Source organism: Anthonomus grandis, chromosome 19 (genome assembly GCF_022605725.1).
Source record: "Anthonomus grandis grandis chromosome 19, icAntGran1.3, whole genome shotgun sequence".
NCBI classification, from domain to species: domain Eukaryota; kingdom Metazoa; phylum Arthropoda; class Insecta; order Coleoptera; family Curculionidae; genus Anthonomus; species Anthonomus grandis.
This window is the reverse complement of record NC_065564.1, coordinates 4562581-4587090: the sequence shown is the minus strand read 5'-3', so window position 1 is coordinate 4587090 and position 24510 is coordinate 4562581. Positions and strand designations below refer to the sequence as shown.

Here is a 24510-nt window from a genome sequence, read left to right as displayed (position 1 = left end):
CTGTCTTTCCAAAACCTGGATAAAAATGCTTCCAGTGCATGGATATTTTTCATTCTTATAGCAGAAGCAACCGAAAACTCCAAAGAATCTTCTAAAACCTAAATCACCTCAATCCGAGCACTAGAGGTAAAGTTATAAAGCAATTTACCCAAGGGTACTTTGTTTCCCTTGGAACCCTAGACCTACCCATCTAAAACCTGGACAAAAATGGTTCTAGGACATCGATTTTCTTCATTCTTTTAACAGCAGCTGAAAAACACTCCAAAAAATCTTTTAAAATAAAAAAAAAGTCAATCTGAGCCTTAGAAGGAAATTTATTAAACAATGTATCCAATTAAAACTAAAAGAAAAAACAAATTTTTCAATAAAACCATTTTTTTTTTATTTTTACAACCAATTAAGTCCACTAAAAGAGCCTTTCGTTTACTTCCTCTAATAAAGCTTTTAATTCACCTTCTCTCCTTTCGCCTTTACAGACAAATAACCTCAAAAACGACTTCCGAACTCTCAGTTTCCTCAACAAAAAAAAATCCACTTTAACCGACTCCAAAATTGGACTTATCTGACTTTTTTCGGTCCGAATATCAAGTCCGCATCGGGAGCCCCCTTGGGGTGCTGGTACTTCTTCCTCTCCCGGTTTAAATTTTGAGTCACGGGCCTGCTCTGTTGCGATATCGACTCCTGGTAGTCCTCCTCCTCAAAACGCTCCGTGATGTTCAAGGTGAGCCTCTTCACTCGCTCCTTTTCCTCTTTTTGAGCCTGTTCCTGGTCCTTTAGGTTCTGGACCAGTTCGGAATCGACCTCCGCCTCGAACTGTTTGTACTGTTGCTTGTTGCCTTTGCGCACCATCAGGACGAATCCGATTTTTTCTTTTTCGCTTTCAATTGGTTCCTAGAACGTTAATGGAGGTTCTAGAGTAGATTCGAGAGGGAAACACGGGTTTCAGGAGGTTTTTATCCATCCTCAGGGTTTCCTCTATGATGTTGTAGAGGAATTATGAAAATATCTTAAGCGGTTCTCAAGTTATGCTTGTAATTGTGAGTCAATGATTGAAAATGATGTGTTGAAATGGTCTTGGTTCCTAAAAGTGCCTGTAACTTGCTTAGCCTGTAACTAAGTTTTTGAGCTACAACGGATCTTTTAATATGAAATTAATCGGGAAGAAATGCCCTTTCTTTATGTGAAAACCCTAAAAAAATAACCTAAAAATAGTGAAAATATCCTGGGAAAAAAAATATGGAAATACACTTTATAATTTAAAAAAAAATGATCGAAAGAAAACTGCTCTATCTCTATAATTTTTTTACTTAAAACACTATTGTTACTCTCAAAATATCTTCTCAAAAAATCTTCAGGGATCTACCTATAATGATGTAAAAGAATTATTAAAATATCTCAAGTGGTTTTTAAATTTATACTCAAAAATGTGTGCAAACTATTAAAAATCGTAAGTGTCTTTAATGGTAAAAAATTTGTTACAACCAAAATTGCTGTAACAATATGAATTTCTAACCTAGAGCGACGTTTTTACCCTCAAATCTATCTTCAGGGATCTCCCTATAATGGTGTAAAAGAATTATTAAAATATCTCAAGTGGTTCTTAAGTTATAGTCGAAAATGTGTGCAAACTAATAAAAATCTTATTGTTTTAATATTTTACAGCCAAAATCGCTCTAACAACATAAATTTCTAACCTAGAGCGACGTTTTTACCCTCAAATCTATCCTCAGGGATCTCCCTATAATGGTGTAAAAGAATTATTAAAATATCTCAAGTGGCTCTTAAGTTATACTCGAAAATGTGAGCAAATAAATAAAAATCTTAGTGTTTTAATTGTAAAAAAATTAGCTACAACCAAAATCGCTCTAGCCACACGGATTCCTAACCTAGAGCGACGTTTTTACCCTCAAATCCATCCTCAGGGATCCATCTATGCTGGTTTAAAAAAATGATCACAATATCTTAAGTGGTTCTTAAGTTATACTCGAAAATGTGTGCAAACTAATAAAAATCTTAGTGTTTTAATATGTTACAGCTAAAATCGCTTTAACCACATGAATTTCTAACCTAGAGCGACGTTTTTACCCTCAAATCCATCCTCAGGGATCCATCTATGCTGGTTTAAAAAAATGATCACAATATCTTAAGTTATACTCGAAAATGTGTGCAAACTAATAAAAATCTTAGTGTTTTAATATTTTACAGCCAAAATCGCTCTAACAACATAAATTTCTAACCTAGAGCGACGTTTTTACCCTCAAATCCATCCTCGGGGATCTCCCTATAATGCTGTAAAAGAATTATTAAAATATCTCAAGTGGCTCTTAAGTTATACTCGAAAATGTGAGCAAATAAATAAAAATCTTAGTGTTTTAATTGTAAAAAAATTAGCTACAACCAAAATCGCTCTAGCCACACGGATTCTTAACCTAGAGCGACGTTTTTACCCTCAAATCTATCCTCAGGGATCTCCCTATAATGGTGTAAAAGAATTATTAAAATATCTCAAGTGGTTCAAGTTATAGTCGAAAATGTGTGCAAATAAATAAAAATCTTAGTGTTTTAATTGTAAAAAAATTAGCTACAACCAAAATCGCTCTAGCCACACGGATTCCTAACCTAGAGCGACGTTTTTACCTTCAAATCCATCCTCAGGGATCCATCTATGCTGGTTTAAAAAAATGATCACAATATCTTAAGTGGTTCTTAAGTTATACTCGAAAATGTGTGCAAATAAATAAAAATATTAGCGTTTTAATTGTAAAAAAATTAGTTACAACCAAAATCGCTCTGGTCACATGGATTCTTAAGCTAGAGCGACGTTTTTACCCTCAAATTGATCCTCAGGGATCCATCTATGCTGGTTCAAAAAAATGATCACAATATCTTAAGTGGTTTTTAAGTTATACTCGAAAATGTGTGCAAGTTAATAAAAATCTTAGTGTTTTAATATGTTACAGCCAAAATCGCTCTAACTATATGAATTTTTAACCTAGAGCGACGTTTTTACTCTCAAATCCATCTTCAGGGATCCAACTATGCTGGTTTAAAAAAAAAATCAAGATATCTTAAGTGGTTCTTCAGTTATACTTAAAAATGTATGCAAACTAATAAAAATCTTAGTGTTTTAATATTTTACAGCCAAAATCGCTCTAACTACATGCATTTTTAACCTAGAGCGACGTTTTTACTCTCAAATCAATCTTCAGGGATCCACATATGCTGGTTTAAAAGAATGATCAAAATATCTCGAGTGGTTCTTAAGTTATACTCGAAAATGTGTGTAAATGATTAAAAATCTTAGTGTTTTAATAGGAAAAAATATGTTGCAGCCAAAATCGCTCTAACTACGTGAATTTCTAGCCTAGAGCGACGTTTTTGTCCTCAAATTCATCCTCAGGGATCCACCTATGCTGGTTTAAAAAATGATCAAAATATGTCAACTGGTTCTTAAGTTATGCTCCAAAAAGTGTGTAACAATTTTTTTTTTTTTTTTTATTGAAGAAGTCTATTTTGGGAGTAGAGTGAATAGTTGATAAAGAAGATGTTCCTTTAAAAAAATATCTTCCTTATCAAAAATCTGAGTGTTGAAAAACCTGCTACAACCAAATCAATTCTTAACCTAGAGCGACGTTTTTACCCTTAAACCAATCCTCAGGGAACCCTCCCCTCTTGCCCCAAATGCCTTACCTGCAACTGGTCGTAATTCTTCTTGGCATTGCTCTTCATCACCACCGGTATGGAAATATCAACGTTGCCGCTCTTCACCGGTTCCCTCATCCGTTCCTGGATATTCTCCGAGACCATTTTATCCAGAGCACTCAAGAAATCCTCGTCCTCGGGACATTCGACCCTTTTCGGCCCCTTGGGGATGGCCAACGATTCCGAAACGTCGGCCGCCTCGCTGGTTTCGGTCTCGCCGCCCCCACGGTCATCCTCAGACTCCCCCTGGGTGTGATCGTCTTCGGTTGCGGTGTCGTCGGTCACCCCGGTCGCCCCTTCGGACACCTCGTCCTCGTTATCGGTTTCCGCGATCGTATCCAGACCGTCTTCGTCCGGTTTCTGTAAGTTTTCCCCGATCAGTTTCTCGATACCCAGAGAAGACCGGATGTTATTGACTTCCGCCTGAGTTTCCTCGTAGCTCTGGCATAGTTTCAGTTTGGGGCGTAAGTTCGACAGAGTTTCTTTGACGATGTGGTCCAGAGTGGGCGGAAACGAGTCTTTCCAGAGCACGCGTTTGTGCCAGTAGTACATTTGGAAGAATATCAGGTAGTAGTCGAGTTTCTTTTTACTGCTGCCGCTGCTGAAGTACGTCCCTGATATATGTGGGAATTGAATGCGAATTAAAAACGATCAGTTTTAACGAGGGGGGAATTTATTACCGCAGGTCTCTAATAGGACGCAGGCCAGCCTGATTCTGAATAAGTGGTTCGGGGGGTCCAGTAAGGAGGGCTCGTTGGGGTCCATGGACACCCCGAAGGAAATTAGGGAGTATAAGACCTTAAATTAAAGAAATTAACGCCACTGAAGTTAAATCATTTGAAATTAATTTAAAAGGAGACACATCTATGCTTACGAATCCCTTAATATTGGTGCAAAAGAATTATGAAAATATCTTAAGTGGTTTTCGAGTTATGGTTGAAAATGTGTGCAAATGAATAAAAATCTTCATGTTTTAATGGGATAACAAAAAATGCTCTTAACTAAATAAATTTTTAACCAAGGACGACGTTTTTACCTTCAAATCCATCCTCAGGAGTGCTCCAATGCTGATCCAAAAGAATTATAAAAATATCTTAAGTGGTTCTTGAATTATCGTTAAAAGTGTGTGCAAATGAATACAAATCTTCATGTTTTAATGGGACAACAAAAAATGCTCTTAACTAAATAAATTTTTAACCCAGGACGATGTTTTTACCTTCAAATCCATCTTCAGGAGTGCCCCAATACTGGTCCAAAAGGATTACAAAATATCTTAAGTGGTTCTTGAGTTATGGTTAAAAATGTGTGCAAATGAATAAAAATCTTCATGTTTTAATCAGAAAAAATATGTTACAACAAAAAATGCTTTAACTAAATAAATTTTTTACCCAGGACGACGTTTTTATCTTCAAATTCACCTTCAGGAGTGCCCCAATGCTGGCCCAAAAGAATTACGAAAATATCTTAAGGGGTTCTTGAGTTATGATAAAACATGTGTGCAAATTAATAAAAATCGCAATGTTTTAAAAATACATAAAAAAGTTCAATTTTCAGCACTTTTGGACCCTGGTTCATGAAAATGTATTTAATACTTTAACGGTTTTATATACAAAAGTCGTTCATATATTAAATTAATTCTCAGGAAATGCCCCTTTTTCCTGTGAAAACCTTGTTACAGTAGACCAAATACTTACTGAAATACTTGCAAGTAAAACGAAAATTAATTTTAAAAAAGCATGCTACAACCAAAACCGCTCTAACTAAGCAGATTCTTAACCTATAGCGACGTTTTTACCCTCAAATCCATCCTCAAGAATCCCTGTATACTGACCCAAAAAACCATTAAAATATCCTAAGTGGTTCAGAAGTTACACTAAAAAACCTAAAAACTCTACCTTGAACACATCGGCGCTCTCGACCATCCGATAATTGTACAACTCGCCCAGATATTTAATCTGGGCCACCCTGCGCTGGTTAAACTTGGGCAAGTTGACCTCCATCCCCAGCCTGATGTCCTCCAACACCCCGTCGACCACTTTGGTGCCCACCTCCTCCTGGTAGCACACCAGCCCCGACAGTAAACTGGCCAAACATCTAAAAACAAAAACGTTTCGGCCATGAAGTGACCATCCTCAGAAAACCTCGGCACCCACCTGATATTAAAATATTTAACGTTATGAGCGCCCCCTAGACATTTGATGGCGTACGAGGCGATTTCCTCGTTGGCCCAGTCGAGTTTCCTGATCAAACGCATGATTTTGTCCGTATTGTTTTTGTGGAGGTCTTGGTAAAGGAGTTTTCGGATGAATTGGTGGATGATGGGACGCTCCTTTTTCGCAACGGTTACCACCTCCGGGGGATTCACGTAGTAGTAAGCGTTTTCTGGAAAACCGACATGACTTCCCGAAGTACTCCGCGCCCCGAGGACTTACCAATCTGAGTGACGTATCTGGAATCCAGAGTCATGGCAGTTTTAATCCTCATCATCTGTTCCAGGTAAACTTTGGTCCTCTGATGGGAATCTGGACCGCAATACAAGAACCTCCCGCAGACCTCCAGCAAGTTGCAAGCCATTTCGATGTGATGGTGCGAAAAATCGTGCAATAGCACCTTCAAACAATAAAGAGCCTCAATTTTTGAGTACAATTTGAACTTGACCAGCTCCCCAATGAACCTGACCACTTTAATCTTACTCTCGATGTTAATTTGGTCTTTTTTCTTCACGTGATACTTGAAATCTTGCCGGAGCATTTGGCAGAGATCGTTGGCCACCTCCGGTATGGCGGGATAAAGAATTGCGACGAAACGAGCGTAAAAAGGCAACAAATCCAACCTGGAAAGGGTTGAGGGAAGGTGGTGGGCTGATTTTTGTAACGTGGGGCTCTTACCTTGTTCTATTGACCCCAAATAAGGCTTTAACGAGCTTTTTTCTGTTGTGCTTAATGTTTAAAGTTACTAAGAAATCTATGGCGGCATTGTCAATCATTTCCCTGTTCACGCAGTTAGGGAGGTTGTTTAAAAACGCTTCCAAAACGATTTTATTGCTGGCGTTTGTTGAAGACTGGTCCTCAGAGTCTTCTTCTGGCACGGGGGTTTCTTCGGACTTACCTAGATTTAATGAAAACCCTTTTTAAAAGGGAGAGGGGTTGCATGAGGTGTTTGCTTACTGTCTTCTTCAGTGTCCTCGGCAGGTAAGTCAGAGTCCAGCACCTCTTCTGTGACAGACTCTGCTGGGGCTGGCGGTTGGTTTTTTAAGTAAGAAGTCGGTAAGTAAACTGTCAGTTCGGGTAAGTCGCAGTAAAACTTTTGGGTTTCTATGTCGCACCAGATGTGTTCTATATTTGAGCTGGTTTCATCAAAGTCGGCCCCTAGACCAGTCACTATCATATTCTGGAAGGGATTTACGAGAAATGAGATGTGAGATTAAGTCCAATTTGCTCGAGTTTATTTAGTAGGGAAGGTCATAAGTGTTTTGGTCATTAAAATGATATAGAAATATTGGAAGCACATTTATTTAAATGAAAAAAATCAAAAATCCCCCAAATGTTGAAATTTTCTGAAATAGGTCCTTGAAACTTTCCAAATTATTATAATTAATGATTTCCTTACTGGCAGTTTTTAAATCAACTCTCTAAATGCAATAGAACAGAATTTGTCCCCCGAAAGCAAAGTTTTTCATATGAAAAAAACCAAAAGTGGTCAAAATTTTGACTTTTTTTTGGAGTAGGTCCTTCAAACTTTCCAGATTGTTATAATTAGTGATTTCCTTACTGGCAGTTTTTAAATCAACTCTCTAAGTGCAATAGAACAGAATTTGTCCCCCGAAAGCAAAGTTTTTCATATGAAAAAAACCAAAAGTGGCCAAAATTTTGACTTTTTTTTGGAGTAGATCCTTGAAACTTTCCAGATTGTTACAATTAATGATTCCCTTACTGACAGTTTTTAAATCAACTCTCTAAATGCAATAGAACAGAATTTGTCCCCCGAAAGCAAAGTTTTTCATATGAAAAAAACCAAAAGTGGTCAAAATTTTGACTTTTTTTTGGAGTAGGTCCTTGAAACTTTCCAGATTGTTATAATTAATGATTTCCTTACTGGCAGTTTTTAAATCAACTCTCTAAGTGCAATAGAACAGAATTTGTCCCCCGAAAGCAAAGTTTTTCATATGAAAAAAACCAAAAGTGGCCAAAATTTTGACTTTTTTTTGGAGTAGGTCCTTGAAACTTTCCAGATTGTTATAATTAGTGATTTCCTTACTGACAGTTTTTAAATCAACTCTCTAAGTGCAATAGAACAGAATTTGTTCCCCGAAAGCAAAGTTTTTCATATGGAAAAAACCAAAAGTGGCCAAAATTTTGACTTTTTTTTAGAGTAGGTCCTTCAAACTTTCCAGATTATTATAATTAATGATTTCCTTACTGGCAGTTTTTAAATCAACTCTCTAAGTGCAATAGAACAGAATTTGTCCCCCGAAAGCAAAGTTTTTCATATGAAAAAAACCAAAAGTGGTCAAAATTTTGACTTTTTTTTGGAGTAGATCCTTGAAACTTTCCAGATTGTTACAATTAATGATTCCCTTACTGACAGTTTTTAAATCAACTGTCTAAATGCAATAGAACAGAATTTGTCCCCCGAAAGCAAAGTTTTTCATATGAAAAAAAACCAAAAGTGGCCAAAATTTTGACTTTTTTTTGGAGTAGATCCTTGAAACTTTCCAGATTGTTACAATTAATGATTCCCTTACTGACAGTTTTTAAATCAACTGTCTAAATGCAATAGAACAGAATTTGTCCCCCGAAAGCAAAGTTTTTCATATGAAAAAAACCAAAAGTGGCCAAAATTTTGACTTTTTTTTGGAGTAGGTCCTTGAAACTTTCCAGATTGTTATAATTAATGATTTCCTTACTGGCAGTTTTTAAATCAACTCTCTAAGTACTATAGAACAGAAGTGGTCCCCTGAAAGCAAAGTTTTTCATATGAAAAAAACCAAAAGTGGTCAAAATTTTGACTTTTTTTTGGAGTAGGTCCTTGAAACTTTCCAGATTGTTATAATTAATGATTCCCTTACTGGCAGTTTTTAAATCAACTCTCTAAGTGCAATAGAACAGAATTTGTCCCCCGAAAGCAAAGTTTTTTATATTGAAAAAACCAAAATTGGCCAAAATTTTGACTTTTTTTTGGAGTAGGTCCTTGAAACTTTCCAGATTGTTATAATTAATGATTTCCTTACTGGCAGTTTTTAAATCAACTCTCTAAGTACCATAGAACAGAATTTGTCCCCCGAAAGCAAAGTTTTTTATATTGAAAAAACCAAAATTGGCCAAAATTTTGACTTTTTTTTGGAGTAGGTCCTTGAAACTTTCCAGATTATTATAATTAATGATTTCCTTACTGGCAGTTTTTAAATCAACTCTCTAAGTGCAATAGAACAGAATTTGTCCCCCGAAAGCAAAGTTTTTTATATGGAAAAAACCAAAAGTGGCCAAAATTTTGACTTTTTTTTGGAGTAGGTCCTTGAAACTTTCCAGATTATTATAATTAATGATTTCCTTACTGGCAGTTTTTAAATCAACTCTCTAAGTGCAATAGAACAGAATTTGTCCCCCGAAAGCAAAGTTTTTCATATGAAAAAAACCAAAATTGCTCAAAATTTTGACTTTTTTTTGGAGTAGGTCCTTCAAACTTTCCAGATTATTATAATTAATGATTTCCTTACTGGCAGTTTTTAAATCAACTCTCTAAGTGCAATAGAACAGAATTTGTCCCCCGAAAGCAAAGTTTTTTATATTGAAAAAACCAAAAGTGGCCAAAATTTTGACTTTTTTTTGGAGTAGGTCCTTCAAACTTTCCAGATTATTATAATTAATGATTTCCATACTGGCAGTTTTTAAATCAACTCTCTAAGTGCAATAGAACAGAATTTGTTCCCCGAAAGCAAAGTTTTTCATATGGAAAAAACCAAAAGTGGCCAAAATTTTGACTTTTTTTTAGAGTAGGTCCTTCAAACTTTCCAGATTATTATAATTAATGATTTCCTTACTGGCAGTTTTTAAATCAACTCTCTAAGTGCAATAGAACAGAATTTGTCCCCCGAAAGCAAAGTTTTTTATATGGAAAAAACCAAAAGTGGCCAAAATTTTGACTTTTTTTTGGAGTAGGTCCTTCAAACTTTCCAGATTATTATAATTAATGATTTCCTTACTGGCAGTTTTTAAATCAGCTCTCTAAGTACCATAGAACAGAAGTGGTCCCCCGAAAGCAAAGTTTTTCATATGAAAAAAACCAAAAGTGGCCAAAATTTTGACTTTTTTTTGGAGTAGGTCCTTGAAACTTTCCAGATTATTATAATTAATGATTTCCTTACTGGCAGTTTTTAAATCAACTCTCTAAGTGCAATAGAACAGAATTTGTCCCCCGAAAGCAAAGTTTTTTATATGGAAAAAACCAAAAGTGGCCAAAATTTTGACTTTTTTTTGGAGTAGGTCCTTCAAACTTTCCAGATTATTATAATTAATGATTTCCATACTGGCAGTTTTTAAATCAACTCTCTAAGTGCAATAGAACAGAATTTGTTCCCCGAAAGCAAAGTTTTTCATATGGAAAAAACCAAAAGTGGCCAAAATTTTGACTTTTTTTTAGAGTAGGTCCTTCAAACTTTCCAGATTATTATAATTAATGATTTCCTTACTGGCAGTTTTTAAATCAACTCTCTAAGTGCAATAGAACAGAATTTGTCCCCCGAAAGCAAAGTTTTTTATATGGAAAAAACCAAAAGTGGCCAAAATTTTGACTTTTTTTTGGAGTAGGTCCTTCAAACTTTCCAGATTATTATAATTAATGATTTCCTTACTGGCAGTTTTTAAATCAGCTCTCTAAGTACCATAGAACAGAAGTGGTCCCCCGAAAGCAAAGTTTTTCATATGAAAAAAACCAAAAGTGGCCAAAATTTTGACTTTTTTTTGGAGTAGGTCCTTCAAACTTTCCAGATTATTATAATTAATGATTTCCTTACTGGCAGTTTTTAAATCAACTCTCTAAGTGCAATAGAACAGAATTTGTCCCCCGAAAGCAAAGTTTTTTATATTGAAAAAACCAAAATTGGCCAAAATTTTGACTTTTTTTTGGAGTAGGTCCTTGAAACTTTCCAGATTGTTATAATTAATAATTTCCTTACTGGCAGTTTTTAAATCAACTCTCTAAGTGCAATAGAACAGAATTTGTCCCCCGAAAGCAAAGTTTTTTATATGGAAAAAACCAAAAGTGGCCAAAATTTTGACTTTTTTTTAGAGTAGGTCCTTCAAACTTTCCAGATTATTATAATTAATGATTTCCTTACTGGCAGTTTTTAAATCAACTCTCTAAGTGCAATAGAACAGAATTTGTCCCCCGAAAGCAAAGTTTTTTATATTGAAAAAAACCAAAAGTGGCCAAAATTTTGACTTTTTTTTGGAGTAGATCCTTGAAACTTTCCAGGTTGTTACAATTAATGATTCCCTTACTGACAGTTTTTAAATCAACTCTCTAAGTGCAATAGAACAGAATTTGTCCCCCGAGAGCAAAGTTTTTCATATGAAAAAAAACCAAAAGTGGTCAAAATTTTGACTTTTTTTTGGAGTAGATCCTTGAAACTTTCCAGGTTGTTACAATTAATGATTCCCTTACTGACAGTTTTTAAATCAACTCTCTAAATGCAATAGAACAGAATTTGTCCCCCGAAAGCAAAGTTTTTCATATGAAAAAAACCAAAAGTGGTCAAAATTTTGACTTTTTTTTGGAGTAGGTCCTTGAAACTTTCCAGATTGTTATAATTAATGATTTCCTTACTGGCAGTTTTTAAATCAACTCTCTAAGTGCAATAGAACAGAATTTGTCCCCCGAAAGCAAAGTTTTTTATATTGAAAAAACCAAAATTGGCCAAAATTTTGACTTTTTTTTGGAGTAGGTCCTTGAAACTTTCCAGATTGTTATAATTAATGATTTCCTTACTGGCAGTTTTTAAATCAACTCTCTAAGTGCAATAGAACAGAATTTGTCCCCCGAAAGCAAAGTTTTTTATATGGAAAAAACCAAAAGTGGCCAAAATTTTGACTTTTTTTTGGAGTAGGTCCTTCAAACTTTCCAGATTATTATAATTAATGATTTCCTTACTGGCAGTTTTTAAATCAGCTCTCTAAGTACCATAGAACAGAAGTGGTCCCCCGAAAGCAAAGTTTTTCATATGAAAAAAACCAAAAGTGGCCAAAATTTTGACTTTTTTTTGGAGTAGGTCCTTGAAACTTTCCAGATTGTTATAATTAATAATTTCCTTACTGGCAGTTTTTAAATCAACTCTCTAAGTGCAATAGAACAGAATTTGTCCCCCGAAAGCAAAGTTTTTTATATGGAAAAAACCAAAAGTGGCCAAAATTTTGACTTTTTTTTAGAGTAGGTCCTTCAAACTTTCCAGATTATTATAATTAATGATTTCCTTACTGGCAGTTTTTAAATCAACTCTCTAAGTGCAATAGAACAGAATTTGTCCCCCGAGAGCAAAGTTTTTCATATGAAAAAAAACCAAAAGTGGCCAAAATTTTGACTTTTTTTTGGAGTAGATCCTTGAAACTTTCCAGGTTGTTACAATTAATGATTCCCTTACTGACAGTTTTTAAATCAACTCTCTAAGTGCAATAGAACAGAATTTGTCCCCCGAGAGCAAAGTTTTTCATATGAAAAAAAACCAAAAGTGGTCAAAATTTTGACTTTTTTTTGGAGTAGATCCTTGAAACTTTCCAGGTTGTTACAATTAATGATTCCCTTACTGACAGTTTTTAAATCAACTCTCTAAATGCAATAGAACAGAATTTGTCCCCCGAAAGCAAAGTTTTTCATATGAAAAAAACCAAAAGTGGTCAAAATTTTGACTTTTTTTTGGAGTAGGTCCTTGAAACTTTCCAGATTGTTATAATTAATGATTTCCTTACTGGCAGTTTTTAAATCAACTCTCTAAGTGCAATAGAACAGAATTTGTCCCCCGAAAGCAAAGTTTTTTATATGGAAAAAACCAAAAGTGGCCAAAATTTTGACTTTTTTTTGGAGTAGGTCCTTCAAACTTTCCAGATTATTATAATTAATGATTTCCTTACTGGCAGTTTTTAAATCAGCTCTCTAAGTACCATAGAACAGAAGTGGTCCCCCGAAAGCAAAGTTTTTCATATGAAAAAAACCAAAAGTGGCCAAAATTTTGACTTTTTTTTGGAGTAGGTCCTTGAAACTTTCCAGATTGTTATAATTAATAATTTCCTTACTGGCAGTTTTTAAATCAACTCTCTAAGTGCAATAGAACAGAATTTGTCCCCCGAAAGCAAAGTTTTTTATATGGAAAAAACCAAAAGTGGCCAAAATTTTGACTTTTTTTTAGAGTAGGTCCTTCAAACTTTCCAGATTATTATAATTAATGATTTCCTTACTGGCAGTTTTTAAATCAACTCTCTAAGTGCAATAGAACAGAATTTGTCCCCCGAGAGCAAAGTTTTTCATATGAAAAAAAACCAAAAGTGGCCAAAATTTTGACTTTTTTTTGGAGTAGATCCTTGAAACTTTCCAGGTTGTTACAATTAATGATTCCCTTACTGACAGTTTTTAAATCAACTCTCTAAGTGCAATAGAACAGAATTTGTCCCCCGAGAGCAAAGTTTTTCATATGAAAAAAAACCAAAAGTGGTCAAAATTTTGACTTTTTTTTGGAGTAGATCCTTGAAACTTTCCAGGTTGTTACAATTAATGATTCCCTTACTGACAGTTTTTAAATCAACTCTCTAAATGCAATAGAACAGAATTTGTCCCCCGAAAGCAAAGTTTTTCATATGAAAAAAACCAAAAGTGGTCAAAATTTTGACTTTTTTTTGGAGTAGGTCCTTGAAACTTTCCAGATTGTTATAATTAATGATTTCCTTACTGGCAGTTTTTAAATCAACTCTCTAAGTGCAATAGAACAGAATTTGTCCCCCGAAAGCAAAGTTTTTTATATTGAAAAAACCAAAATTGGCCAAAATTTTGACTTTTTTTTGGAGTAGGTCCTTGAAACTTTCCAGATTGTTATAATTAATGATTTCCTTACTGGCAGTTTTTAAATCAACTCTCTAAGTGCAATAGAACAGAATTTGTCCCCCGAAAGCAAAGTTTTTCATATGAAAAAAACCAAAAGTGGTCAAAATTTTGACTTTTTTTTGGAGTAGGTCCTTGAAACTTTCCAGATTGTTATAATTAATGATTTCCTTACTGGCAGTTTTTAAATCAACTCTCTAAGTGCAATAGAACAGAATTTGTCCCCCGAAAGCAAAGTTTTTTATATGGAAAAAACCAAAAGTGGCCAAAATTTTGACTTTTTTTCGGAGTAGGTCCTTCAAACTTTCCAGATTATTATAATTAATGATTTCCTTACTGGCAGTTTTTAAATCAACTCTCTAAGTGCAATAGAACAGAATTTGTCCCCCGAGAGCAAAGTTTTTCATATGAAAAAAAACCAAAAGTGGTCAAAATTTTGACTTTTTTTTGGAGTAGGTCCTTGAAACTTTCCAGATTGTTATAATTAGTGATTTCCTTACTGGCAGTTTTTAAATCAACTCTCTAAGTGCAATAGAACAGAATTTGTCCCCCGAAAGCAAAGTTTTTTATATTGAAAAAACCAAAATTGGCCAAAATTTTGACTTTTTTTGGAGTAGGTCCTTCAAACTTTCCAGATTGTTATAATTAATGATTTCCTTACTGGCAGTTTTTAAATCAACTCTCTAAGTACCATAGAACAGAAGTTGTCCCCCAAAAGCAAAGTTTTTCATATGAAAAAAACCAAAAGTGGCCAAAATTTTGACTTTTTTTTGGAGTAGGTCCTTGAAACTTTCCAGATTGTTATAATTAATGATTTCCTTACTGGCAGTTTTTAAATCAACTCTCTAAGTGCAATAGAAGAGAATTTGTCCCCCGAAAGCAAAGTTTTTTATATTGAAAAAACCAAAATTGGCCAAAATTTTGACTTTTTTTGGAGTAGGTCCTTCAAACTTTCCAGATTGTTATAATTAATGATTTCCTTACTGGCAGTTTTTAAATCAACTCTCTAACTACCATAGAACAGAATTTGTCCCCCGAAAGCAAAGTTTTTCATATGAAAAAAACCAAAAGTGGCCAAAATTTTGACTTTTTTTTGGAGTAGGTCCTTGAAACTTTCCAGATTGTTATAATTAATGATTTCCTTACTGGCAGTTTTTAAATCAACTCTCTAAGTGCAATAGAACAGAATTTGTCCCCCGAAAGCAAAGTTTTTTATATTGAAAAAACCAAAATTGGCCAAAATTTTGACTTTTTTTGGAGTAGGTCCTTCAAACTTTCCAGATTGTTATAATTAATGATTTCCTTACTGGCAGTTTTTAAATCAACTCTCTAACTACCATAGAACAGAATTTGTCCCCCGAAAGCAAAGTTTTTCATATGAAAAAAACCAAAAGTGGCCAAAATTTTGACTTTTTTTTGGAGTAGGTCCTTGAAACTTTCCAGATTGTTATAATTAATGATTTCCTTACTGGCAGTTTTTAAATCAACTCTCTAAGTGCAATAGAACAGAATTTGTCCCCCGAAAGCAAAGTTTTTTATATTGAAAAAACCAAAATTGGCCAAAATTTTGACTTTTTTTTGGAGTAGGTCCTTCAAACTTTCCAGATTATTATAATTAATGATTTCCTTACTGGCAGTTTTTAAATCAACTCTCTAAGTACCATAGAACAGAAGTGGTCCCCCGAAAGCAAAGTTTTTCATATGAAAAAAACCAAAAGTGGCCAAAATTTTGACTTTTTTTTGGAGTAGGTCCTTCAAACTTTCCAGATTATTATAATTAATGATTTCCTTAGTGGCAGTTTTTAAATCAACTCTCTAACTACCATAGAACAGAAGTGGTCCCCCGAAAGCAAAGTTTTTCATATGAAAAAAACCAAAAGTGGCCAAAATTTTGACTTTTTTTTGGCATAGGTCCTTGAAACTTTCCAGATTGTTATAATTAATGATTTTCTTACTGGCAGTTTTTAAATCAACTCTCTAAGTACCATAGAACAGAATTTGTCCCCCGAAAGCAAAGTTTTTTATATTGAAAAAACCAAAATTGGCCAAAATTTTTACTTTTTTTTGGAGTAGGTCCTTGAAACTTTCCAGATTGTTATAATTAATGATTCCCTTACTGGCAGTTTTTAAATCAACTCTCTAAGTGCAATAGAACAGAATTTGTCCCCCGAAAGCAAAGTTTTTTATATTGAAAAAACCAAAATTGGCCAAAATTTTGACTTTTTTTTGGAGTAGGTCCTTCAAACTTTCCAGATTGTTATAATTAATGATTTCCTTACTGGCAGTTTTTAAATCAACTCTCTAAGTACCATAGAACAGAAGTTGTCCCCCGAAAGCAAAGTTTTTCATATGAAAAAAACCAAAAGTGGCCAAAATTTTGACTTTTTTTTGGAGTAGGTCCTTGAAACTTTCCAGATTGTTATAATTAATGATTTCCTTACTGGCAGTTTTTAAATCAACTCTCTAAGTGCAATATAACAGAATTTGTCCCCCGAAAGCAAAGTTTTTCATATGAAAAAAACCAAAAGTGGCCAAAATTTTGACTTTTTTTTGGAGTAGGTCCTTCAAACTTTCCAGATTATTATAATTAATGATTTCCTTACTGGCAGTTTTTAAATCAACTCTCTAAGTACAATAGAACAGAATTTGTCCCCTGAAAGCAGTTTTTCATATGAAAAAAACCAAATTTGGCCAAAATTTTCACTTTTTTTCGGGGTAGGTCCTTCAAACTTTCCAGATTATTATAATTAATGATTTCCTTACTAGCAGTTTTTAAATCAACTCTCTAAGTGCAATAGAACAGAATTTGTCCCCCGAAAGCAAAGTTTTTCATATGAAAAAAACCAAAATTGCTCAAAATTTTTACTTTTTTCCAAAGTACCTTCTTCAAATTTCATAACCTGTAATAACTAATGGTCCTCCGACATGTAGTTTTTCATTAAACTTTCTATAACAGAAGTTCTTACCTCTTCAGTTTTTGGCAAAGTGTGCACCTTTAAAATAGGCATGTCCTCATCCAAAGCTTCGGCAAAACTCTGAGTGTTCGTCAGCAATTTATCATAAAAATTCTGCATGGCTTCCTGCTTCTCCTTCCTCTCCTGGCTCAGCTCCCCCTTGGTCTGTAATATTTTTATATTTTGCTTTTCGAAATTCTGCAATTCCTGATGGTCTTTCACCAAATGTTTGCTCAAAGACAAATAGTAATCCTTTAAAAGCCCCCTGACATTCTGTTGTTTCTCGGGGGGTAAAAAGTTGCTTTTTGGCACTGATATATTAAATTTACAGGAAAGTTGTCTAATTTTCCTTGGTATTAAACCAGCAAACTCATCTCCGCAATGTTTGCTGAAGCTTAATATAATTGAGACATTCACATGCTCCTCTTTGTCCATGTTTATCAGAGTCATGAGCACTGAACCCAATAGCCCAAAAGCATTTTTATTGGAAAACACTCCTGACTGCAGCAGTTCCGCATAAAACCTTAAATCCACCCTCAATTTACTGGGATTCAGCACCTTTTCACTGCCTTTAATAGTCAAGACTTTTTGCCAATTTTCAAATAAATGCTGTGAAAAGTCTGCATAAGTCTGATGCAAGATACTGCACAGTTTAACAGCCACAGGGACATCGGTCATTTTTAATTTACATTCTACCAGGGCGGCGGCCACTTCTGATATATATTTCGAGAGGTTTAAGCCGGCCATGTCTTTTATATAAGAGTCCACTTGGGCGGAGGAGAAGTTTTTGATTTTTTTTACAAAAGCCGTGTTTTTCTTTAGGCTAGAGTCTAATTTACTAAAGTGGGACTCACTGGGCCTGTTCTGGGGGGCATTTTGGTTCGTAGTACGCAGTTCTTGTTTCGATTTTAATCGTTCCTCAGCATCTTTTACGTAGGACTTGATTTCGTTCAGTTCTGCCTCCTCGGTGGAGGCAGCTTCGTCTGTAGAGGTTTCTTGGGGCATATCTTCTACAGTCATTCTAGGAATTGTTCATTTAATCTTTTCGAGTGCACTGAATCGAGGAAAACAATTTTTAAAGAAATATTTTTTTAATTGTTGATGTCAAACAGTTGTGGTTATGTATGACATTCGGGTCAACATAACCTCTAAAGGTTTTCTGATGACGACACCTTTTTGGGAGAATTATAGAATATACTATTATATTATATTGTAGTATTATAGTATTTATTATATATAGAATATATTATATTCTGTAAACTTTGTCAGTGCGAAAAATCCACAATTTTAAAAAATTTGAGGTACTGTCAGCGCCATCTCACAGAAGGTTTCTGAACAGTCAATCAGCTGAGTGAGTCTCTTGACAAGCAGCTGATTCAGCACAACATAAACATAAACAATTAAATTGTCAAAATATAACCTGGTTAATCTGAAAATAATGGTATTTATTTACATAATTAAGCAATTACAACTCAATAAACCCCTTAACGTTGCTTTCAGGCGTCCCACGGGGACGCTTTTTGCATCAGAAGCGTAAAACCCCAATGGGTGCAACCAGCAAACGTTCCTCAAACAGAGAACTTCGACTTTGGAGAAGCCCTAAGTCAAGTTGAGCCCCTGCTAGACTTAATATTCAGATATTTGCCCACGAGAGATCTAAAATCGTGCCTAAAAGTTTCTCCATCGTGGAAAGAGAGGGCCGAAGGGGCCTTGGGCAGGAGAAACGCCCCGAGCTGGTGTACATGCTACCGAGTGACCAGCAAGGGGCACAAAAGCAACGTTATTCAGCACAGTCCTAATTTGAATTACAATAACATCCAACTGGGAATATTTATTTACGATAGTTGCAGGTGGAAGTTGACTAAATGCGTTTGTGTGCACAGTAATATTTCGGAACTGAGTAGGAAATACGGTAAGACATTTTAGGGGGGAGGGAATTCTTGTTGTTTATCTGGATAAAATAGTTCCAGAGTATTTAGAGGAGGAGTTGGTGCCTGGAGAGGTGGAGTATTGTTTGCTATCGGTGAATAGGGTTGTGTCATATTTTGGGGGCACTAGGACAACGGAAGATATACAGGTAATGATTGTTTTATGATCAAGTCTCCTATAATGGGCACTTTACCTAATTATTTATCAATGGGATCCAATTATATTGTAATTATAAGAATATATAATCGAAGTTTAGTGAACTCTGTCAAATCACTGTATGCAATATGTATATCATTTAACACAAGTTACTAAGAAGGCAATGATAATTCAAGAAGGAACAATTTACAATTTTGTTTAAGTTTTTACTTAATAAATTTAGAATTAAACTCTCAAGGCATTAATTTGCCCTAGCGGGCTACAGTTCAATCATGTCGTTGGTTCATTCATTCAGTTAATTTAAAGTAAATTACAAGGCACCTACATCTCTTTTTAATGTTCAACTAACTCGTATTAGAGTCGACGTTTCGTTTGTTTTTAATCATGAGGAATTTTGAGTGCTCCAAATTGCGTAGAATAAATCCTGTTTTATTCCCAGTACTTGAAATATGACTTATTTGTAAGAATTTAGAGATCAAGAGCCTGTAATAAGATTCTCATTTCAATTTAATTAAACACAACAACTTCTTCATTTATCTGGTCCATATTGGATCAGTTTGGAGGGCCCAAAAGCCTGGAATAAAACTTTAATTCAAAATTATACTACTAGCACTGGTAGGCTCCAAATTTCAGGTACAAATCTTTTTATAATCGCAGTGCCTGGAATATCAAATTGGAACATTTTAGAGACATCAAGAGCCTGTAATAAGATTCTCAATTTAATTTAATTAACAACTACTGTTGCGAGACTAAGAGCCTGTAATAATATTCTCAATTTAGGTTGATTCTCAAGCTTAGGGCAAGAAGCATTTATTACTTTATGTAAAAAACCTAAATCAAGTAGAATTATTCTGGCATCTAGTGTAGGTGAATTTAAACTATCCATCGTGGGTGATTACATTCATATTTAGTTATATTCATCCTAATGCAGCAATTTATTGGGGAATTTAAAAACAAAGAACTTTAAGTTAAGTATTTCCTTTCTGGTTGCTCTAGGTCTATTGGGAAATGAACGACATTGAGCCTCCTACTGAGATACTCTTTGGAATTTGTCATTTATCGACCTTTCCAGACATTTTTCTATACCAAATTGTCTGGAAAAGTCCTTTAGATTGCTCTGCTTTGTCGTTTTTTGTCCAGGATCTTCATATTTGTTAACAAGCATATGCCCACCAAGCATTCCAACTTACTGGTACTAACAAATGCCTTAATTAATCGAAAATCATAAGAGACAATTCTTTTGGTACTAGGCTCACTTAATTTCAGCCATACCACACAGTTAGCAAATAAAAAAATCATTTGTATATATGGGGAGAAAATATTTCACCACCTTCCTCTTGAAATTAGATTAATGGACTGTCCTGTTAGATTTAAGAAAGCTTTAAAGAAAATAATGTTGGTCTCAAAACCTTGTTACTCCCTGGACGATTATTTTAAATCAATCAATGTATATTATACCCATTTTCCATTTTTTTTTACTCAAGAATGTCGTTCTGTACTCTGTGATATTTGTGTTTTATCAGGATGATTTTTGCTCATAGCAATGCTTTATCAACAACGACTCTGTGATAATAATGCTAGTTTTTAAATTTGAAAGGTAAAGTACAAAAAAAGGCCCCAACAATTTATTTTTTGAGTTAAAGTTACTTATTACTTTATGTAGGAAACATAAATCTAGTGGAGTTCGTCTTGACTCTAGTGTAAGCAACTGTAGACTATCCCTCACCCACTGATAGTTATATCCGGCCTTTATAAATGCAGCAATTTATTTAATTTGATTATCTAGGTCTATTGGGAAATAAGCGACATTGGACCTCCTACTGAGATACTCTTTGGAATTTGTCATTTATCGACTTTTCCAGACATTTTTCTATACCAAATTGTTTGGAAAAGTCCTTTAGATTGCTCTGATTTGTCTTTTTTTGTCCAGGATGTTCATATTTGTTAACAAGCATATGCCCACCAAGCATTCCAACTTACTGGTACTGATTAATGCCTTAATTAATCGAAAATCATAAGAGAAAATTCTTTTGGTACTAGGCTCACTTAGAGTTTCAGCCATACCACACAGTTAGCAAATAAAAAAGTCATTTGTATATATGGAAAAAAAAATTTAACCACCTTCCTCTTGAAATTAAATGAATAGACTGTCCTGTTAGATTTAAGAAAGCTTTAAAGAAAATAATGTTGGTCTCAAAACCTTGTTACTCCCTGGACGATTATTTTAAATCAATCAATGTATATTATACCCATTTTCCATTTTTTTTACTCAAGAATGTCGTTCTGTACTCTGTGATATTTGTGTTTTATCAGGATGATTTTTGCTCATAGCAATGCTTTATCAACAACGACTCTGTAATAATGCTAGTTTTTAAATTTGAAAGGTAAAGTACAAAAAAAGGCCCCAACAATTTATTTTTTGAGTTAAAGTTACTAAAGGAAACATAAATCTAGTGGAGTTCGTCTTGACTCTAGTGTAGGCAAATGTAGAGTATCCCTCACCCACTGATAGTTATATCCGGCCTTTTTAAACGCAGCAATTTATTGGGAAATTAAAAAATAATTTTACAATCAAGTATTTCTTTTGTGGTAGCTCAAGGTCTATTGGAAAACGAGCCACATTGGGCCTCCCACTAAGATAATCTTTGGAATTTGTCATTTATCCACCTTTCCAGACATTTTTCTATACCAAATTGTCTGGAAAAGTCCTTTAGATGGCTCAAATTTGCTCTTTTTTGTTCAGGATGTTCATATTTGTCAACAAGCGTATGCCCACGTTATTTTTTAAGTTAAAGTAAGAATGAATATGATTTATTGATAAGTGACTCCTGTTACAATCACACCAGTTAAAAAATAATTAAAGCTGCTCTTGTAGAAGAAAATCATCCTTGAAATACTTCAGAAACATCAAAACACTACATTTTTTTAAATTTAAATGAGTATCAAAAGAGGCTCTTTAATTATTATTCAAGATTTTCTTCCTCCTGCTGCTCTTCCTTGATCAAACCCTTTTCAGACCCACGGATCAATATTCGAAGGAGTGCTGATCCCGAAAATCCCCTCAGTAAGAACCGTTCTCTTCCACTGTAACCCGACATGCAAAAAGGGAGAACTAAAGAACACCATCAGCAAATACGTCGGAGAAAACGACGAGGCAAAATGCATCCTCATTTTCCTCAAAACCCAATTGTACGAACCCGTGTCTAATTTATTAGAATTCTTGGTTCCAAAGTGAGTGTTTCCTCCTCAAAACAAAAAAAACAACCCAAATAAATTGCTCGAACTCTTTAAAGGGGGCAGCCTAGTCCTGTGGCCCTTGGCGGGGGGATAATCAGGGGCACCAAGACGTTTCAGCACGTTAGCACCGACCCAAAAGTGATCCCGGCCAAAGATGCGGTCTGCATCGCGTTTTTAAAGGACAAAACCTCCGATTTGGATAATTTTAGGGCGTATTCGAGGGTGCTGAAGAAGGGCTCTTACGGGGACGATATGTCCAAGGAGGAACTCGAGGCCGAGCTATTAGAAGTGGGTGCATTAGAAAGTTGTTCGTAAGGGGTTTTAATGGATGTTGGTTTGCAGTTTAAGCGGTTGGTTATTTTGAAAAAGCACAGCCTCGGATTCAGGTTCTCTTGCGTGGAAAACTACCAGAGGAACGAGCTGGAGTCTTTCAAGGCAGTTTTTCCGGGTCTACCGCTGCTCGGGTCGGAAGTACGCGGGGAAATCGGTTGGAATTCTTGCACCAACGAACCTGAGGAGGGTAAGGGAGGTTTTGGGTCGTAATTTAAATTTACTCAATCGATTTTGTATCGTAGATCAGCCTGGTAAACACAAACGTAAGAGGAGGAAGAAGGATCATCCGGTGCCGCAGCATTTTTATTCCACCATCTTCGTGCTGGTCACTTGGGATTGAATTGTGTATTATTATTGTTCAGTATTGTCTTTAATTTAAGTGCTTTATTAATTTTTTTTATTAATTATATACAGAGGTGTTTTTATTTATGTATAAAATCAAATTACAGGCACAGATTCAGAAATATTAAACGCCCTCTTATCAATTTTAATGAAAAAAGTATTTCCCTTATGGTTGGTCCAGGTCTATTGGGAAAAGAGCCACCTTTGACCTCCCACTGAGGTAAACTTTGAAAACTGTAATTTATGCACTTTTCCAGGCATTTTCCTATTTCAAAATATCTGGAAAAGCCTTTTAGGTGGCTCACATTTGCACTTTTTTGTGCAGAATATTCATATCTGTCAACAAGCATATGCCCACTGAGCAACATCTTTTTTGCGTCAATTAATGCACCATACAAAATTATAATCGAAAAAAGAAGACCACAAACAATTTTTAAGTGCCAAATGCATTTACAAACCGAGGAAAATATGGTATATCTGTTAATTTGGACGCAGCATTTTTATTCCACCATATTCGTGCTGGTCACTTGGGATTAAATTGTGTATTATTATTCAGTCTGATTTAAGTGCTTAACTATATACAGGTGTTTTTATTTATTTATAAACTCAAATTACAGGCACAGATTCAGGAATATTAAACGCCCTCTTATTAATTTTCAATATCAATCTTATTGGGAAATAAAAAAAAGTATTTCCTTTCTGGTTGGTGCAGGTCTATTGGGAAAAAGGATACCTTTGATCTCTCACTGAGATAAACTTTGAAAATTGTAATTTTTAATACTTTTCCAGGTATTTTTCTACTCCAAAATATCTGGAAAAGCGTTTTAGGTGGCTCAGATTTGCACTTTTTTATGCAGGATGTTCATATTTTTCAACAAGCATACGCCCACCAAGAAACATTCTTTTTTGCGCCAATTTATGCACCTTACCAAATTATAACCGAAGCAATTTTATGCCACTATTTTCGTGTTGGTTATTTGGGATTAAATTATGCATTATTATTGTTCAGTATTGTAAGTGTTTTATTAATTAGGTACAGGTATTTTTATTTATTTATAACATCAATTTACAGCCATATATTAAGGTATATTAAACAGGCTTCTATTAATTTTCAATATCAATTTTGTTAGGAAATTAAAAACAAGTAATCCCTTTCTGGCTCGTCCAGCTCTATTACACCTTTGACCTCCCACTGAGATAAACATTGAAAATTGTAATTTATGCACTTTTCCAGGCATTTTTCTATTCCAAAATATCTGGAAAAGGCCTTTGAATGACTCAGATTTGCACTTTTTTGTGCAGGATGTGCATATCTATCAACAAGCATATGCCCACCAAGCAACATCTTTTTGCGCTAATTAATGCACCATACAAAATTATAACCCAAAAAAAGGCCAGAATTATTCATTCAGTACCAAAAGCATTTTCAAACTGAGGAAAATATAGTATACCTATTAATCTTGACGCAGTAATTTTATTCCACTAATTTCGTGCTGGTCACTTGGGATTAAATTGTATATTATTATTCAGTTCAGTATTGTCTTTAATTTAGGTGCTTTATTAAATTTTTTTATTAATTATATATGGGTGTTTTTATTTATTTATAAAATCCATTTACAGGCATAGATATAGGAATATTTAACGGCCTCTAATTAATTTTTAATATCAATTTTATTGGGAAATTAAAAAAAAAGTATTTCCCTTATGGTTGGTCCAGGTCTATTGGGAAAAGAGCCACCTTTGACCTCCCACTGAGATAAACATTGAAAATTGT

The 24510-nt window shown here is 34.6% G+C and overlaps 2 protein-coding genes across 4 annotated transcripts; one reads left to right on the top strand and one right to left on the bottom strand.

Moving 5' to 3' along the window:
• Positions 1-296: 296 nt before the first annotated feature.
• On the bottom strand, positions 297-17892 carry LOC126747498 (regulator of nonsense transcripts 2). Of its 2 annotated transcripts, XM_050456178.1 has the most exons (10): positions 16752-17892; positions 6870-7092; positions 6591-6810; positions 6135-6535; positions 5856-6084; positions 5598-5796; positions 4383-4500; positions 4120-4316; positions 3691-4062; positions 297-891 (listed from the first exon to the last, which is right to left on the bottom strand). In XM_050456178.1, the coding sequence occupies exons 1-10, from the start codon at positions 17757-17759 to the stop codon at positions 559-561; spliced, it is 3300 nt and encodes a 1099-aa protein (XP_050312135.1). In that variant the 5' UTR covers positions 17760-17892; the 3' UTR covers positions 297-558. The 2 variants fall into 2 exon arrangements, with proteins under 2 accessions (XP_050312135.1, XP_050312134.1); XM_050456177.1 differs by having other exon boundaries at positions 3691-4316; positions 16752-17884.
• Positions 17893-18031: 139 nt separating this feature from the next.
• On the top strand, positions 18032-24318 carry LOC126747503 (uncharacterized). 2 transcript variants are annotated; one of them, XM_050456192.1, is made up of 8 exons: positions 18032-18180; positions 18240-18651; positions 18704-18816; positions 21841-22055; positions 22118-22349; positions 22404-22581; positions 22637-22773; positions 24289-24318. In XM_050456192.1, exons 1-7 carry the CDS (start codon positions 18178-18180, stop codon positions 22732-22734), a joined length of 1251 nt encoding a protein of 416 aa, XP_050312149.1. In that variant the 5' UTR covers positions 18032-18177; the 3' UTR covers positions 22735-22773; positions 24289-24318. The 2 variants fall into 2 exon arrangements, with proteins under 2 accessions (XP_050312149.1, XP_050312148.1); XM_050456191.1 differs by lacking the exon at positions 24289-24318 and having other exon boundaries at positions 22637-22803.
• The last annotated feature ends 192 nt before the right edge of the window (positions 24319-24510 follow it).